Source organism: Lepidochelys kempii, chromosome 21, assembly GCF_965140265.1.
Source record: "Lepidochelys kempii isolate rLepKem1 chromosome 21, rLepKem1.hap2, whole genome shotgun sequence".
Lineage (NCBI taxonomy): Eukaryota > Metazoa > Chordata > Testudines > Cheloniidae > Lepidochelys > Lepidochelys kempii.
The window spans coordinates 11346165-11359034 of record NC_133276.1 but is presented as its reverse complement, the minus strand read 5'-3'; the positions used below and the strand labels follow the sequence as shown (position 1 = coordinate 11359034).

The following is a 12870-nucleotide window of genomic DNA, read 5'->3' as shown; positions in this document are numbered from 1 at the left end:
CAGACAGAGCCTGGGGCTCACTCCCAGCCTGGCTTCCAAAGTGCTACTCCACTGCATGGCCCAGGGAGGTCACTGGAGGCTCAGCACCCTTGGAAATCAGGCCCTGGCTCTGCATCTAAGCAGCTCACATGTGCTTTGGGTGCTGATCTGACCCCAACCTTTGAAGTTCTAGAGACTGGTTCATCGATAGCACAACCCGAGGGTCAATTCAGGCAAAGCCAGGGCCCTGCAAAGCCTGAGATCCTGTGTCCCGCCTCAGTGGGGATTGGCCTGGACCCCAGCCATGGCCCCCCAAAAGGTCCTCTGCACACCCCTAGGGGGGTGCATTCTACAGTGTGGTGACTTCTGCATTATCCAGGCCTAAATCTAGCCTGCTCAGTGACATCCTGCTTCCCTAAGCCCCCTCTGTGCTTTCCACTACATACGACGTTCTGCACGGCAATGCGGGGCACCGTTAAGCAGCCACCTCAGTAACGGGCAGGGAGAGATCCATATTTGTAAATCCCTTTCAGACAGAGGGCGCTCGAGAAGGCCAGTGCCCCGGGTAGGTTTCAGGGGAGATGTGGCGGCCACGGGTTGGTACCTGGCAGGAAGCGGGCCTTGGAGGTGCAGGTGAGGGAGCAGCTGTCCTTCTTGCCGTTCTTGTTGCAGGTGAGCATGGCCCGGTGAGAGATGGGGCCCGTCAGGCATTTCACCAGCTCTGAAGGACAACAAGCAGCGAGTGGTGACAACAAGCAGGGGGCAACTCGGGGCCGACCAGCCAAGCAGGAGCTGCTCCGGGCACTGGGGGAGGGGAGTTATCATAACTGGGCCTAAAGATTTAGCGCAATTGTGGGCGCAACTGAAAAAAGGGAGTGAAACTTCATTTACAATAATCTAGCATTCTCCGTAGCGATTGGGAAAGTTGCAAAAGGGAGACAGAGAGACTGCATTAGTAGAAACAAAAAGAACTCCAGATATCAGTCGAGGACGATCATCCCTGGTAAACAGAGCACTGTGAAACTGAAAAATCAATTAATCAAAATTGGTGGGTCGGAAATTAGGCCTAATTGGTGGGCGAAACAGTGAAGGGATGTGCTACTCCCCCCAATCGCTCCTTCTGGGGTCCTTGCAGAAAGAGACTTTGGAAGACAAATAGGCGACTGGAGTGAGTTTCACCATCCTGGCTGCCACCCCCACCATCTCCTGGGTCCCTGGGCCTTTGTCATTCTGATCCTGAGAGATGTCCTGACCACACCAGGCCAGAGAAAGAGGGAGCCACATGACATCACCACCTCCACTGGCTGAATCCCGAACACCACCTGGGATGTGAGACTTTTTCTCTCCCCCGAACGTGTCCTTCTCCTTCCCCATCTTCTTTCTTCTCTTTCCTCCCTCTCTCCTTTTTCCTTCCGGTGAAAGAGAGTCTGGCTTAGCTGGCCAAGACTGCCTACTTTGCAACACTGCTGGAAGCCCGGGACCAGAAAGAGGCAGCTAAAAGCCCATTTATTCTATCCAAATTAATTCAACAGTGGGACTCTAACCTTGCTCCCAACTCCACTCCTACCACAGCATCCATCCTCCTCCCTCAGCCACCTGCTTCTGCCGTGGGCCATCCTGGCAAGACAGGGGTGCATGTGGTGTTGTGGGTTCTCCCACACAGCTTTACACTCAAACACTCAACCTGGAGCCTTGAGTCAGCAGATCATCTTGAGGAGTAAGAGCACTTGCTGGGGTTTCACTCACCCCTTCATTCTGAGGAGGCTTTGCTCAGTCTATCTCCTGTCCCTTCTCTTGGCAGGTAATGGAAGGGAATCAACTGGGCACCACAGTGTTGCTGTGGGCTGTTAAGAACAGCTGCTGTGTCCCTTCCCAGAGGTGGCTGCAAGTCAGGGGCAGGTAAAGAGATTTTTATAGGTATATCTATTAGCAAAGTGCTTTGGGATCCCTTGGGGAGAAGAGCACTATGTAAAGAACATACCGAATTCGACCCAGGTTTGAAATAGCCAGGGAAGTTCAGCAGGTGAAGGACACTTTCTGATGTGCACTTTTCTAGGCGAGGTGCCAGAATTTCCTCCACCACATCCCAAACCCTCTCTTCTCTTGAGTCCAGCAGCCCAGGTGAGATGGGTTTGGGGGAGGAAGGGGGCTCTCAGGTCAAGAGACCACAGCATGAAAACCAGCTCTACAAGCTGCATTATCTGGCCTCCTGTGCTCGCCATCTCAGCAGAATGGCGAAAGGCAGACTGGGGAACGGAGCCTGAACTCCCTGTCTCTGCCAGAAGTACAGCACTGGGGCAGCATGGGGATCTGCACAAAAATAAAACATGCTCTAGCTCTAGGCTGAGACTGAAAAGGTTTCCACTCAGCATGATGCTCGGACCAAGAGAGAACGCTATAGGCCGGGGTGCATGGTCAACGTGCACCCAGTGGCCAAATCCAACCCATAAGCAGCACGCTTTCTGCTGCACCGTCTCCACACATTCCCAGCAAAATCCGCCTGGATAAAAGTCTATCCACCACCTCACAGCAATGACAGAACAGAAGAACACAGATCTCTTTTCAGGCTTTGCCGGCTGACCTATGTTCACCCACTAGATGGCAGCATGGGCTTTCTTTACCCACCTATGCAGTCCTTTTTGTTCCAATGCAGTTTGCAGCCGGCCGGGCAGGTACACTCGTAGCTGCCAGGGGCATTTACGCAGCCGAACTTGCAGCCTCCTCGGTTGATGCTGCATTCATCGATGTCTGCAGGGAGGAAAGCGAGAGGATTACTGAGAACTGGAATTGCCATGCTGCATAAAGCAAGCTCTATTAGAGGTTACAGCAGGCTGAAGGGGGCAGGACTCCTGGGTTCTATTTCTAGCTCCTGGAGTGTTCCAGCGGTTAGAGCTGGTGGGGCGGAGGTTGGCAGCCTGGACTCCTGGGTTCTAATCCTGGCTCTGCCACTGACTCACTGAGCAATCCTGACCAAATCACTTTAGGCCCCATTTTCAAAGTGGCCTGTAATTCTGGGGGTCCAACCTGAGACACCTCGGGCTGGGTCTTCAGAGGAGCTGGGCTCCCACAGCTCCCATTAGCGCCAGTAGGGAAGGATACGTGAAATGACAGGAGAATTTAGTCCAACACGTGCAGGGACGTGAGTCCCCCCCTTCACAGCGCCCGGCCGCATCTCAGCTGTGACTCAGGACAGCGCTCTCCATAGGGAGGAAACTTGGGCACACACTTCCAGACAGCAGCTCGCCCTGACTCCCAGGGCGTGATGACCACTAAGCACTACCCTGGGGAGGGACACTCTGGAGAAAGGCTCGGAGGACGGCAGAAAATGAAGCTGCTCCAGGGTAACAAGCAGGCGCAAGACCCGGCACTTACCCAGCAGCACTGCCTGTGAGGGTTTCAAAGCCCCGTGAGCAGGGACCCATTACATCTCCCAGCCCCCCTCAGGCAGCCGCATAACCCCCACTCTACAGAGGGGCAAAGGGACTTGTGATAAGTCAGGGGGAGAGCCAGGGAGAGAACCCAGGGGTCCTGGCGCCCAGTCAACTACTTTAACCGCTACCCAGACCCCTTTTCGCAGAGCCTCCCCTGGGGGCCAGGGTCAGAGGAGAAAAACTGCCAGCGGCTTCTCGGGTAGGATGTAGGAGAAGTTCCCTGCTCAAACTCCTCATGACCCTGAGTCTCCTCAGCTCCCTGAAGTGTCTTCTCACCTTTGTCCCCTTGCTGGGAGCCAGGCTGGGCGTGAGCACAGCCCTGTAATCATCCTCATCCCCACCCCAAGAGCTCCCTGCAATTTCTATTAATCAGGAGCCGTTCTCTGATCACTCCTCCCACAAGCCAACAGAGCGCCCACTGGCTGGGGACAGCAACCAGAGCAATGGGTCTCCATACAGAGCTGAGCAATCCCCCTGCCTGGGGAGCAAACCCCGCAACCTTGCTAGGACTCCAACCATGGCCTTGGAGGTCTGCGAGCGGAGCAAGAACCAGCTCCTCCCAGCTGGGCAAGAGGGAAAGGGAAGGGGAATGCAGGGCTGGGCAGAGATCCCAGGTGAGCAGAGAATAGAGTGGGATGGTGGGTGACCTATTTTGACCCAATCCCACGGTGTCAATTACTTCACGAGCTCCATAGCGGATGGCAGGGGAGCTGCTCTGCCTTCCCTTCCTCACAGCTCTTTCGATTGCCCAAATGGGCCGATCTTATTAGGGCTCATGTCACCCACCACTGAAATGCATCCACCTCTGGGGTGGAAAGCGGCAGCTGTGTTACAATGCCCAGCAACGCTGCATTTCAGGAAGTGAAGACAAATACTGTATCCGACTGACCCACAGGGAGGTGGGAAGGTATTTCTCAACTGAATTTGGTCAGGCTGTGGCGGGCTAACGTGCCGACTCCTGACACAAGTGCCATCAGTGGAGGGGTCTGTCACGAGCCGAAGGACCTGGGGCCTTGGTTTTATTTCTTAGCCCAAATCATGGCAGCTCGTCCTTGACAGCAGCCTTTGCACCAACTTTGCTGGGGTGCTGGATCCAGGACTGACTCAGAGTCACCAGCACCACCCTTGTCCCAGACTGTCTCCTAGGTGGTTTTTCTCACTACCAAGTGGCTGCTTTCTCCACCAGCTGGAATTTCTGTGCGGCTCCACCTTTACCCCAGTAAAGTAACCCAGCCAGGCAGTGACAAATACTTGGCTCACAGGGACTAAATCCTCTGTCTAGCTTGCCTCCGTCAGTGTGAAAACCAAACACTCTGCTAGGGCAGGGGACCAGCTAGACGTAGAAAGAGAGACAGACAGAGGACTTAGAAAGTAGATTCCATTTAGCAGTTATGCTCTCAACGCTCGCTTTGCATCATCTATTTCAGTCACTCCACATTCGTTGATTCATCAAGCATAAGGCCAGAAGGGACCATTAGCTCACCTAGTCTGACCCTACAGTTGCCTACTTTCTTTGGACGAATTCCTGGAGATTTCATCACATGACACAATCTTTAGTTAAAGATTCATCTTTAATTCTGGAGATTCCAGGACAATCCTGAAGGGTTGGCAATTCTATCTGACCCTCCTGTATACCAGGCCAGAGAAATTCACCCCATGAGCCCTGCACTGAGCCCAGTAACGTTTGTACTCCTGAGCGGCGTGACACAAACCAAGAGCCCTTCCCGACATCCTGCCTCACTCTCTCTGCAAACCGCAGCCAGCAGGCGGTTTAAGCTGGCCTCTGGCTTTACGAGAGGTTTTATAAACCTCCTCCCTCAAGGAACTCTTTTGCTCCCAGTGGGAGGGACAGCACTTCCCTGTCCAGCGCGTTTAGCACATGGTGTGAGCAAGTGCTCATGGACAAGTGTAGCTGCCTGTCTGTGTTGACCTGCTTGTGTGTTTGCGTCTGCATGCAAGTGGGCATGAAATCACTGCAAGGACTCACTGGCTGTATAAACAGAGGCAGCCTGGCAAGAAAGATGGAGCAGAGTTGCATTCAGTGGGTGAAATCCTGACTTCACTGAAGTGAAAAGCAAAACTCCCATTGACTTCAGCAGGGCCAGGATTTTATTTGGGGCTGGCAGGGACCAGGCGTCTAACAGGGGGGCTCCTGGGTACAGGGTTCACTGCACATTTAGGTATGTGAGTTTTACAGCACTAGTCCAGCCTGCCATGCTAATGACGTCTGATTGAACCAAACTGCATTTACATTGACTCCACTGAAGTCAATTATATCAGCCGAGAATATGCCCCATCATGGGCACTTGTTTGCTGGACGTGGGAGGCGCGTTCTCAGTCTGGACTGTGTTTACATAGGATGGGAAGAGACTTCCTGAGTCACTGAGTGCAGTCCCCTGCTATCACAGGCCGTCACAGAATCAAAGGGGTTTACAGGTAGAGGCATTTGCACTGGTCTGTGCAAGCGTCTGCTGTGAGTGTGCAAGGGGTGCATACGTTGTGTGCGTGAGGGCTTCTTTGTGTCGGTGCACAAGCCTTAATCTAGGTAATCCAGGGTATCTCGGCATACGTAACTCGCACTGAAACCTGCCGCTTCAAACTGCACTGCTGCCATAACACGCCTGAACAAACCTCTCTGCGCTTTTCATCTTCCCTGCTACTCCCTCGGGCGCAGGCCTCCCCTTCCCTCGCGCTCGGGAGTTATCTGACTCAGGAAACTCAGCTCAAAACCTTTTTGAAGTCCCCCCCGAAACTTTGTGCCAAGAACTCTGGGGATTTTTTCTCTCTTTCCCTGAGCGGACAAGTCGCAAATTGCTCCGGTCGCTTTGTTTGAAGTTGCAGACACAACTGTCTGGCTCCCTGCACCCACTCGGCTTATGGAGCTCCATTTCCAACTACTTAGGAATCAGCAGAAAGAGAAAAATCCCCTCCCCGCTTGGCATCCCCCTCGCTGCTTACAGGGGAAAGCAAACGTGGCAGTGGGGGCCCTGTTTTCCTATCTGAAGAGGTGAAGCCATTGGAAAAGTTAGGACAGAAGCAATCAAAGTCCCAGACCGGATTGGGATACTAGGGACTCGGCTGCTCTGGAGAGGAGTGCAGTATGGGACTTCCCCACAACCGTGATCCCAGTCTCTGCGTCCCAAAGATCTCTCTGCCATCCACGCCTCCTCGAGGGACACCTGGGCAGCAGTCCCTTTCGTGGCTCATCCAGCCCTTTCTGAACACCTGTATGCTAGCCGCATGATCCCCCAACAAGCACATGGTTCCTGTCTCACAGAATCATAGGATATCAGGGTTGGAAGGAACCTCAGGAGGTCATCTAGTCCAACCCCCTGCTCAAAGCAGGACCAATCCCCAATTTTTGCCCCAGATCCCTAAATGGACCCCTCAAAGACTGAACTCACAACCCTGGGTTTAGCAGGCCAATGCTCAAACCACTGAACTATCCCTCCCCCCTGCTGGGTAGCAAGAAATGTATCCCTGGTAGGAGCACAGAGATGGCCAGACTGCATCGATCCATCTAGTCCACGATCTCGTCTCTGACAGTGGCAAGTATCAGATGCTCCAGAGAAAGCACAAGAAACACTGATGTGAGCAGTTCCAGGAAAACCTGCCTGGGATAGTTTCTTCCGGTCTCCCAATAGTCTGAGACTGGCTTCTCGCTGAAGCAGGAAGCTTTAGATCACTTGTTTGTTTTATCCATATCCTTCTCTGAATCCTTACCTCTTGGCCTCGATGATAACTTGTGGCAATGAGTTCCACAGCCTACCCAGGCATTATACTGAATCGTACATGTTAAAGCTGGAAAAACCCTACTGGGCTCCATCTAGCCCAGCCCCTCTCCTCACCCCAGGCAACAAGACAAGACTGTTCCATACAATCGCTTCTCCAGGGCCTGGTCCAGTCTAGTCTTAGGTAGCGCAAGTGATGGGACTCCCAGCCCTTCCCTGGGGAGATGATTCCCCTGCCAGAGAGATCCCACTACCAGGAAGCGGGCAAACGGGACAGTAACTCCCATACCTCCACAGTGGGTGAGCCCGTACAGCGTGTAGCCCTTGTGACACAGGCAATGAAAGCTCCCTGGGGTGTTGACGCAGACGTGGTCACAGGTCCTGTCGAAGGAGCATTCGTCAATATCTGGGAAGAAGAAGAGGGAAAGGCAGAGAGCATGAGGCCCGTCCCAGCCTGGGGGTCGGCTCCACAGGGGTCTCGAATCCCAGGAGTTTGGCTGGCTTCTCAAGGGTTCGATTCCTTCCCCACCCACCTCCAGCGTCACCCAGAAAGACAGAAATCAATACTCCCGCCGTGTGAGGTCCATGCACAGCTCTCTCCCACTGCGCCAGAGAGGTGGTCCAAGTCCAAAGCCCTGCAGAGAAGCAGCCAGCCGGGAAGGGCGTCTATGCCAACATCTGCTCCTTTACCCTGCATAGGATGGGGGCACCTCAAAACACACCCCCTTCCCAGCCCCACTGCCATGCTGAGCATCCCTAGGCCTATGCAACGCTGTGCCCTTGGGCGGATTATCCGCAACGAACCTGGGATCTCTACAGCTGGAGCTAAAAGACCCGTCTCTGCCAGGCTCATCAACCTCCACCTGCAGCCCAGCCACCACTAGAGGGTGACAGAACTCCACAGTGGGTGGATTATGAGTCCGCCCCCAAGCCCAGCCTTTACCCTACCGCAGAGATGCTTTGCGAGACAAAGGGTTAAATCCCAAGGTGCCAGCCTGGAATGGAAAGTCCCCCGTGGCGTGGGGGTGAAAGCAGCTGCAAGCTCCCCAGTGCCATGGATCCAGGAACATGTTCGGATCCAGCACATCCCCCCCGCCCCGCCCCACATGGAAACCAAACCTGTGCTCCCTGGCAGAACCCCCTCCAAGGAAAGTGCCAGCATCACTCGCTCTGCCCTGCGGGGGCCCTCACTGTGGGAGGGCGGGACAGTCTGCAGGGACGAACCTGGCCTGCCAGGTTTCTTTTAATTTCATTAGCTTCATTAACTTAACTGCCACGATCAGATCAAACTTCCAGCAATGCAGAACCTGGATGGAGATGAAAGAGGTGCCCGACAAAGGCACACCAACCCTCCCTGCCGACCTCCCCAGGGCCTGGGCCTGTGCACTCAGCAGGTAACACCTGTGCTCCATCATACCCCAGCGAGTCACGGCTTCAGACACTCACCCAGCGATGAAGGGCCCAAGTGCTGATTCAGGGAAGGCCTGGGAACCTTGGCACTGGGGGGAGGGGAGGCGCAGATCCCGGCCCCCCTGCATACTTAGCTCAAGGCTGGTCTCGTTCCGAAGTTAGATGAGTTGCGTGGCCTCAGACGGATAATACTTTGCATGCCCATGGGGCCTTTCAGAAGAAGATCACAAAGCACAACTCTCTCCCACCCAGGGAGAGAGGTAAAGATTACGCCATTTTACAGATGGGTCTACTGAGGCAGAGAGAGGCGAGTCCATGGCAGAGCTGGGAATAGAGAACCCAGGAGTCCTGGCTCCCCGTCCCCTGCTCTAACCAGTAGTCAACACACTGCCTCCCTTCTCTGCTCCAGGCAAGGGCCCAGGTAGCAGATCAAGTGCAATGAGCATGGAGGAAGCTAAAAGCAGCAGTAGGATAGAAGTGTTCTGTAAGAGACTGAGGGTTTGACCCCCCCGTGCCCACCCAGCCAGTGCCTGCCTTCCCTCTATGGTCCACGGTGAAAACAAATGGTTACAAATCACAGTACAATCCCAGGCTGCGCATGCCATAACCCCAGCCCTGTTCATTCCAACCAGCTGGGTCACTTGAAAAAGGGCAATCCCCCAGGGAAGAGGGCAGGAGGGGATGGGCCAGGAGGTTTATTCCTGAGAGTCCTGGCTGCCCCTGAAGAGAACAGATCTCGGAAAAAGAAAATGGCTGGCGTGTGTACACGTGTGTGAATGTGTACGTGCGTGTGCTGTAGCCAATGAGATGTCAACCCATCCCCCGGATTCCCTGCAAAAGTCTTGTGCAATAAACAACTTTCGTGGTCTGTAAAAACAGTGACGTGTCTGAGGGTGTTAATACATGAATTCGGCTGCACACATTCCCCTAAATTCAGACGGCATCCCATGCCCGGTGTTGTCAGATCCCCTGAGGTTAGCGTGCAACATCTTGCTGTTACACAGATACACACACTCCGCAGAAAGACATGCCAAGGTGTGATAACACTGAACGCTCGCAAGCTTTCGTGTGTTGGTTGTAAGCTGTGGTCTCTGAGATGTTATCTGGCATGCCTGGTGAGCTTGTTAGTTGATTCATAGGCCAGAAGAGATCATTATGCTCATCTAGTCTGACCTCCCACGTAGCACCAGCCAAAGAACCTCACCCAGGGATTCCTGCAGCCATATCCACAGTGGCTTGATGATCCGAGTAACCCCGCGGACAGAGCCACGCCTGGAATTTCAGCCCAGTTTCACAGACTCAAGGGACGGGCCCAGACCAGAGCCCAAAATCCAAACACCTCTGAAGCGTGAAGAGGTTTGGATCAGGAACCTGCCTTCACCGCTGGGCCCCTGAGTCTCTCTCATGGCCTCAGGCCTGCGAGATGTCTAGGAGTTGAACTTTGAGACTCAGGGAGTCCCCTGGGGCCAGATTTTTAAGTACTCAGAATCCACAACTGGGGCCAGATTTTCAAAAGTGCCCAGCCTCTGGCTACTCCCACTGAGAATAATGGAGAACCCCCTCCCCACCCGCTCACATGCACACTGAGAACAATGGAGAACCCCTCCCCAATGCACATACACCCACTGAGAACAATGGGGAACCCCGTCCCCCATGCATGCACACATGCACTGAGAACAATGGGGAACCCCCTCCCCCGAGCACACACACACTGAGAACAATGGGGACCCCCTCCCCCATGTGCACACACACACTGAGAACAATGGGGAACCCCCTCCCCCACACACTCCCACCAAGAACAAGGCTGAGCGGCTGAACAACCCTGGCCACCTCTGCTTTGGAGACATGGGACATTTTTGATGCTAAGCCCAAGTCCTTGGTACCTGAAAAGCCAAGAGTGCTCGGGGGTGACACTGTCAGCACAGCATGTGTTAGTCAACAGAAGTGCCCCCGTGGCTAACTCCTCACTGGGAGGCGCACAGCACCCCTCCACGACCCCATCCGACACTGCGTCACTCACAGGGGACTGGGACCAGCTCTCAGCCCTGGAGCCCCTCCACAGGACGTGGAACCCAGCCGTGCTGCAGGCCCCACGCGGCTCTCACCTTGGCAGGTCCTTTCGTTGATCAGCAGCTTGTAGCCTTTCTTACAGCTGCACTCGAAGCTGCCCACCGTGTTCCGGCAGATGTGGTCGCAGCCGCCATTGTTCAGCCGGCACTCGTCGATATCTGCGGGGAGGGGGAGACACAAAACGTCCCATTACACAGACTGACTGGAACTGGCGACACAAGCAAGGGGAGTGCAATTAGAGGTGAAGGAACCAGCCGCCCAAGAAAAGGAAGGACGGCCCAGCGATTAGGGCACTAGCCCTGCACTCACGAGACCTGAGTTTAAGTCTCTGCTCCGTCACAGACACCCTGTGTGATGGCCCTTGTCTCTCTGTGCCTCAGCTCCCCATCAGAACGCGAGGGAGAACAGTGCTGCCTTCTCGTGTGGGTGTTGGCAGGCTCAATATGGCACAGATTGTGAGACGCTCCGATATTACAGTAATGAGAGCTGCCATCTAAGGGCCTCAGCTAGAAGGATATTGAAGTCAAGGGGAGTTTTGCTATTGATTTGAACGGGAGAAGGACTGGGGCCTTTGATGAGCACAGCTTCCTGTGATGGGACAGGCCCAAATAAATGTGTTAGTCTCTGAGGTGCCACAAGTACTCCTTGTTCTTTTTACAATACAGTCAGAGGTCAGGAGGGAATCAGGACACCTGGGCTCTATTCCCAGCTCTGAGTCCTTGGGCGAATCGCTGCATCTCAGGTCCCCCATCTGTCCAGTGGGAATTAGAATACGCACCCAGCTCACAGGGGTGGAAGGAGGATGAATGAATATCTGCCAAACGCTTGGCTGTCCTTGGTGGACAGCATCCATTCTAACACAGATACAAAGATTCTGGGGAGTCGCCATTGGCAAGTGGGGCTGAGGGCTCTTGGGGAACGCGTGCGTTAGAAAGAGAGAGACTGGCAGAAAACAAGAAAGGGAAAAATCACCCTCAGAAGAACAGGAGTGAGACAAAACAAACATGCAGGTTTCGAAAACCTCCTGACTTTAAGGCAATAAGCGACACTAAAAAATAAACAATCCCTCCCTCCCCATTTCCAAAGAGCTTCTATAACCTACAAAGCGGTCGGTTTTGGTTTTGTACTAGCCAGAAAATTTACTGCTAGGAAATGACCTGTAAAACAGAACGAGCCTGGGCTGACAAATCCCAGGTAAGAGCTCAGGGCAGACCTTGCCCAAAGCTTCATTTGAATCCCTCCCCCAGTTCTGTGTTGCCTTCAGCTCCAGGACAACAGCTGCGGCTCTCTGGGGTTGTGGCTTTTCTTTTATTATTGTGAGTGAATTAGCAGTAAAACAGCTCGCAATTGTAATAAAATCCCAGACACAGGGGATATGGCTCTGGGTTATTATGCTTTCCTGGAACGTCAGAATGGGAAAGGTGGTGTGCTCTGAACAATAATAATGAAGCCCAGAGAGGTCTGGAATCGGTCAGGCAGGTAGATGGCTTTCAGCAGGATGGTGCTTTCCTTTCAACTACGGCCAAGGACCCCAAGCTGCCAAAAGACAGAATGCAGGCGCCTTCCATTTCTGGAGCTTCACCTTCTCTCCTGGGGGCTGGCCGAGGCAAGGGTCTCCCGCTGAAGGGACAGCACGCAGCGCGGTTGTATCTGGAACCCCAAGCTTGTGTGTGTGTGTGAGACCAGATCTGTCTCTTTCACTCACGCCCACCCACATGCACATGTGTTGGTGTTACCCCCAATTCCTCCAAATGTTCCTTCTTTTCTTTAAAAAAATGGAGTGAATTTGCTGCTAATTTAAAACACGATGGATTGATGGCCATTTGGCCCGCATTTCTGTTTAAGTACAGCCCCAGCAAGCAGCAGACTTGTATTTGCTCCTACAGTTCATGTCACAGGTGCAAATTTCACAGACCCTCCTGCAACCAGATTGGCCATCGCCCAGACAGCCCATGTAATGCAGCCATCCCCCAGGTTACCTCTGCTGTACTAAGGGTGTGCATGGGTTATTACTCAGTAATACCACACGAATAGCATACATACTTCTAGATCTGCCATCCAGGAACCTCAAAACACTGCACAAAACAATACGTCCACTCTGACTTTGGGATAATGGGTCAATTTCCTTGACACCCACACATTAGGACTCAACCGTTACCACCAGCAAGAATATTAGTCATCATTGCAAAGAGTGAAGTTAGCCTCTCAACAACCTGACATAGGGCCATGTTATCCCGCTTTAAAGATGA

The 12870-nt window shown here is 53.5% G+C and overlaps 1 protein-coding gene across 9 annotated transcripts in view; it reads right to left on the bottom strand.

Moving 5' to 3' along the window:
• The window catches only part of SCUBE3 (signal peptide, CUB domain and EGF like domain containing 3), a 98432-nt gene that overhangs the window by 14205 nt on the left and 71357 nt on the right, over window positions 1-12870 (bottom strand). For all 9 annotated transcript variants that reach the window (XM_073319491.1, XM_073319490.1, XM_073319486.1 and 6 more), the window contains 4 exons: window positions 10657-10779; window positions 7431-7547; window positions 2605-2727; window positions 584-700 (listed from right to left, as the gene is read on the bottom strand). In XM_073319491.1, the coding sequence (XP_073175592.1) occupies window positions 584-700; window positions 2605-2727; window positions 7431-7547; window positions 10657-10779 (480 nt within the window). The remainder of the gene's footprint in view (window positions 1-583; window positions 701-2604; window positions 2728-7430; window positions 7548-10656; window positions 10780-12870) is intronic.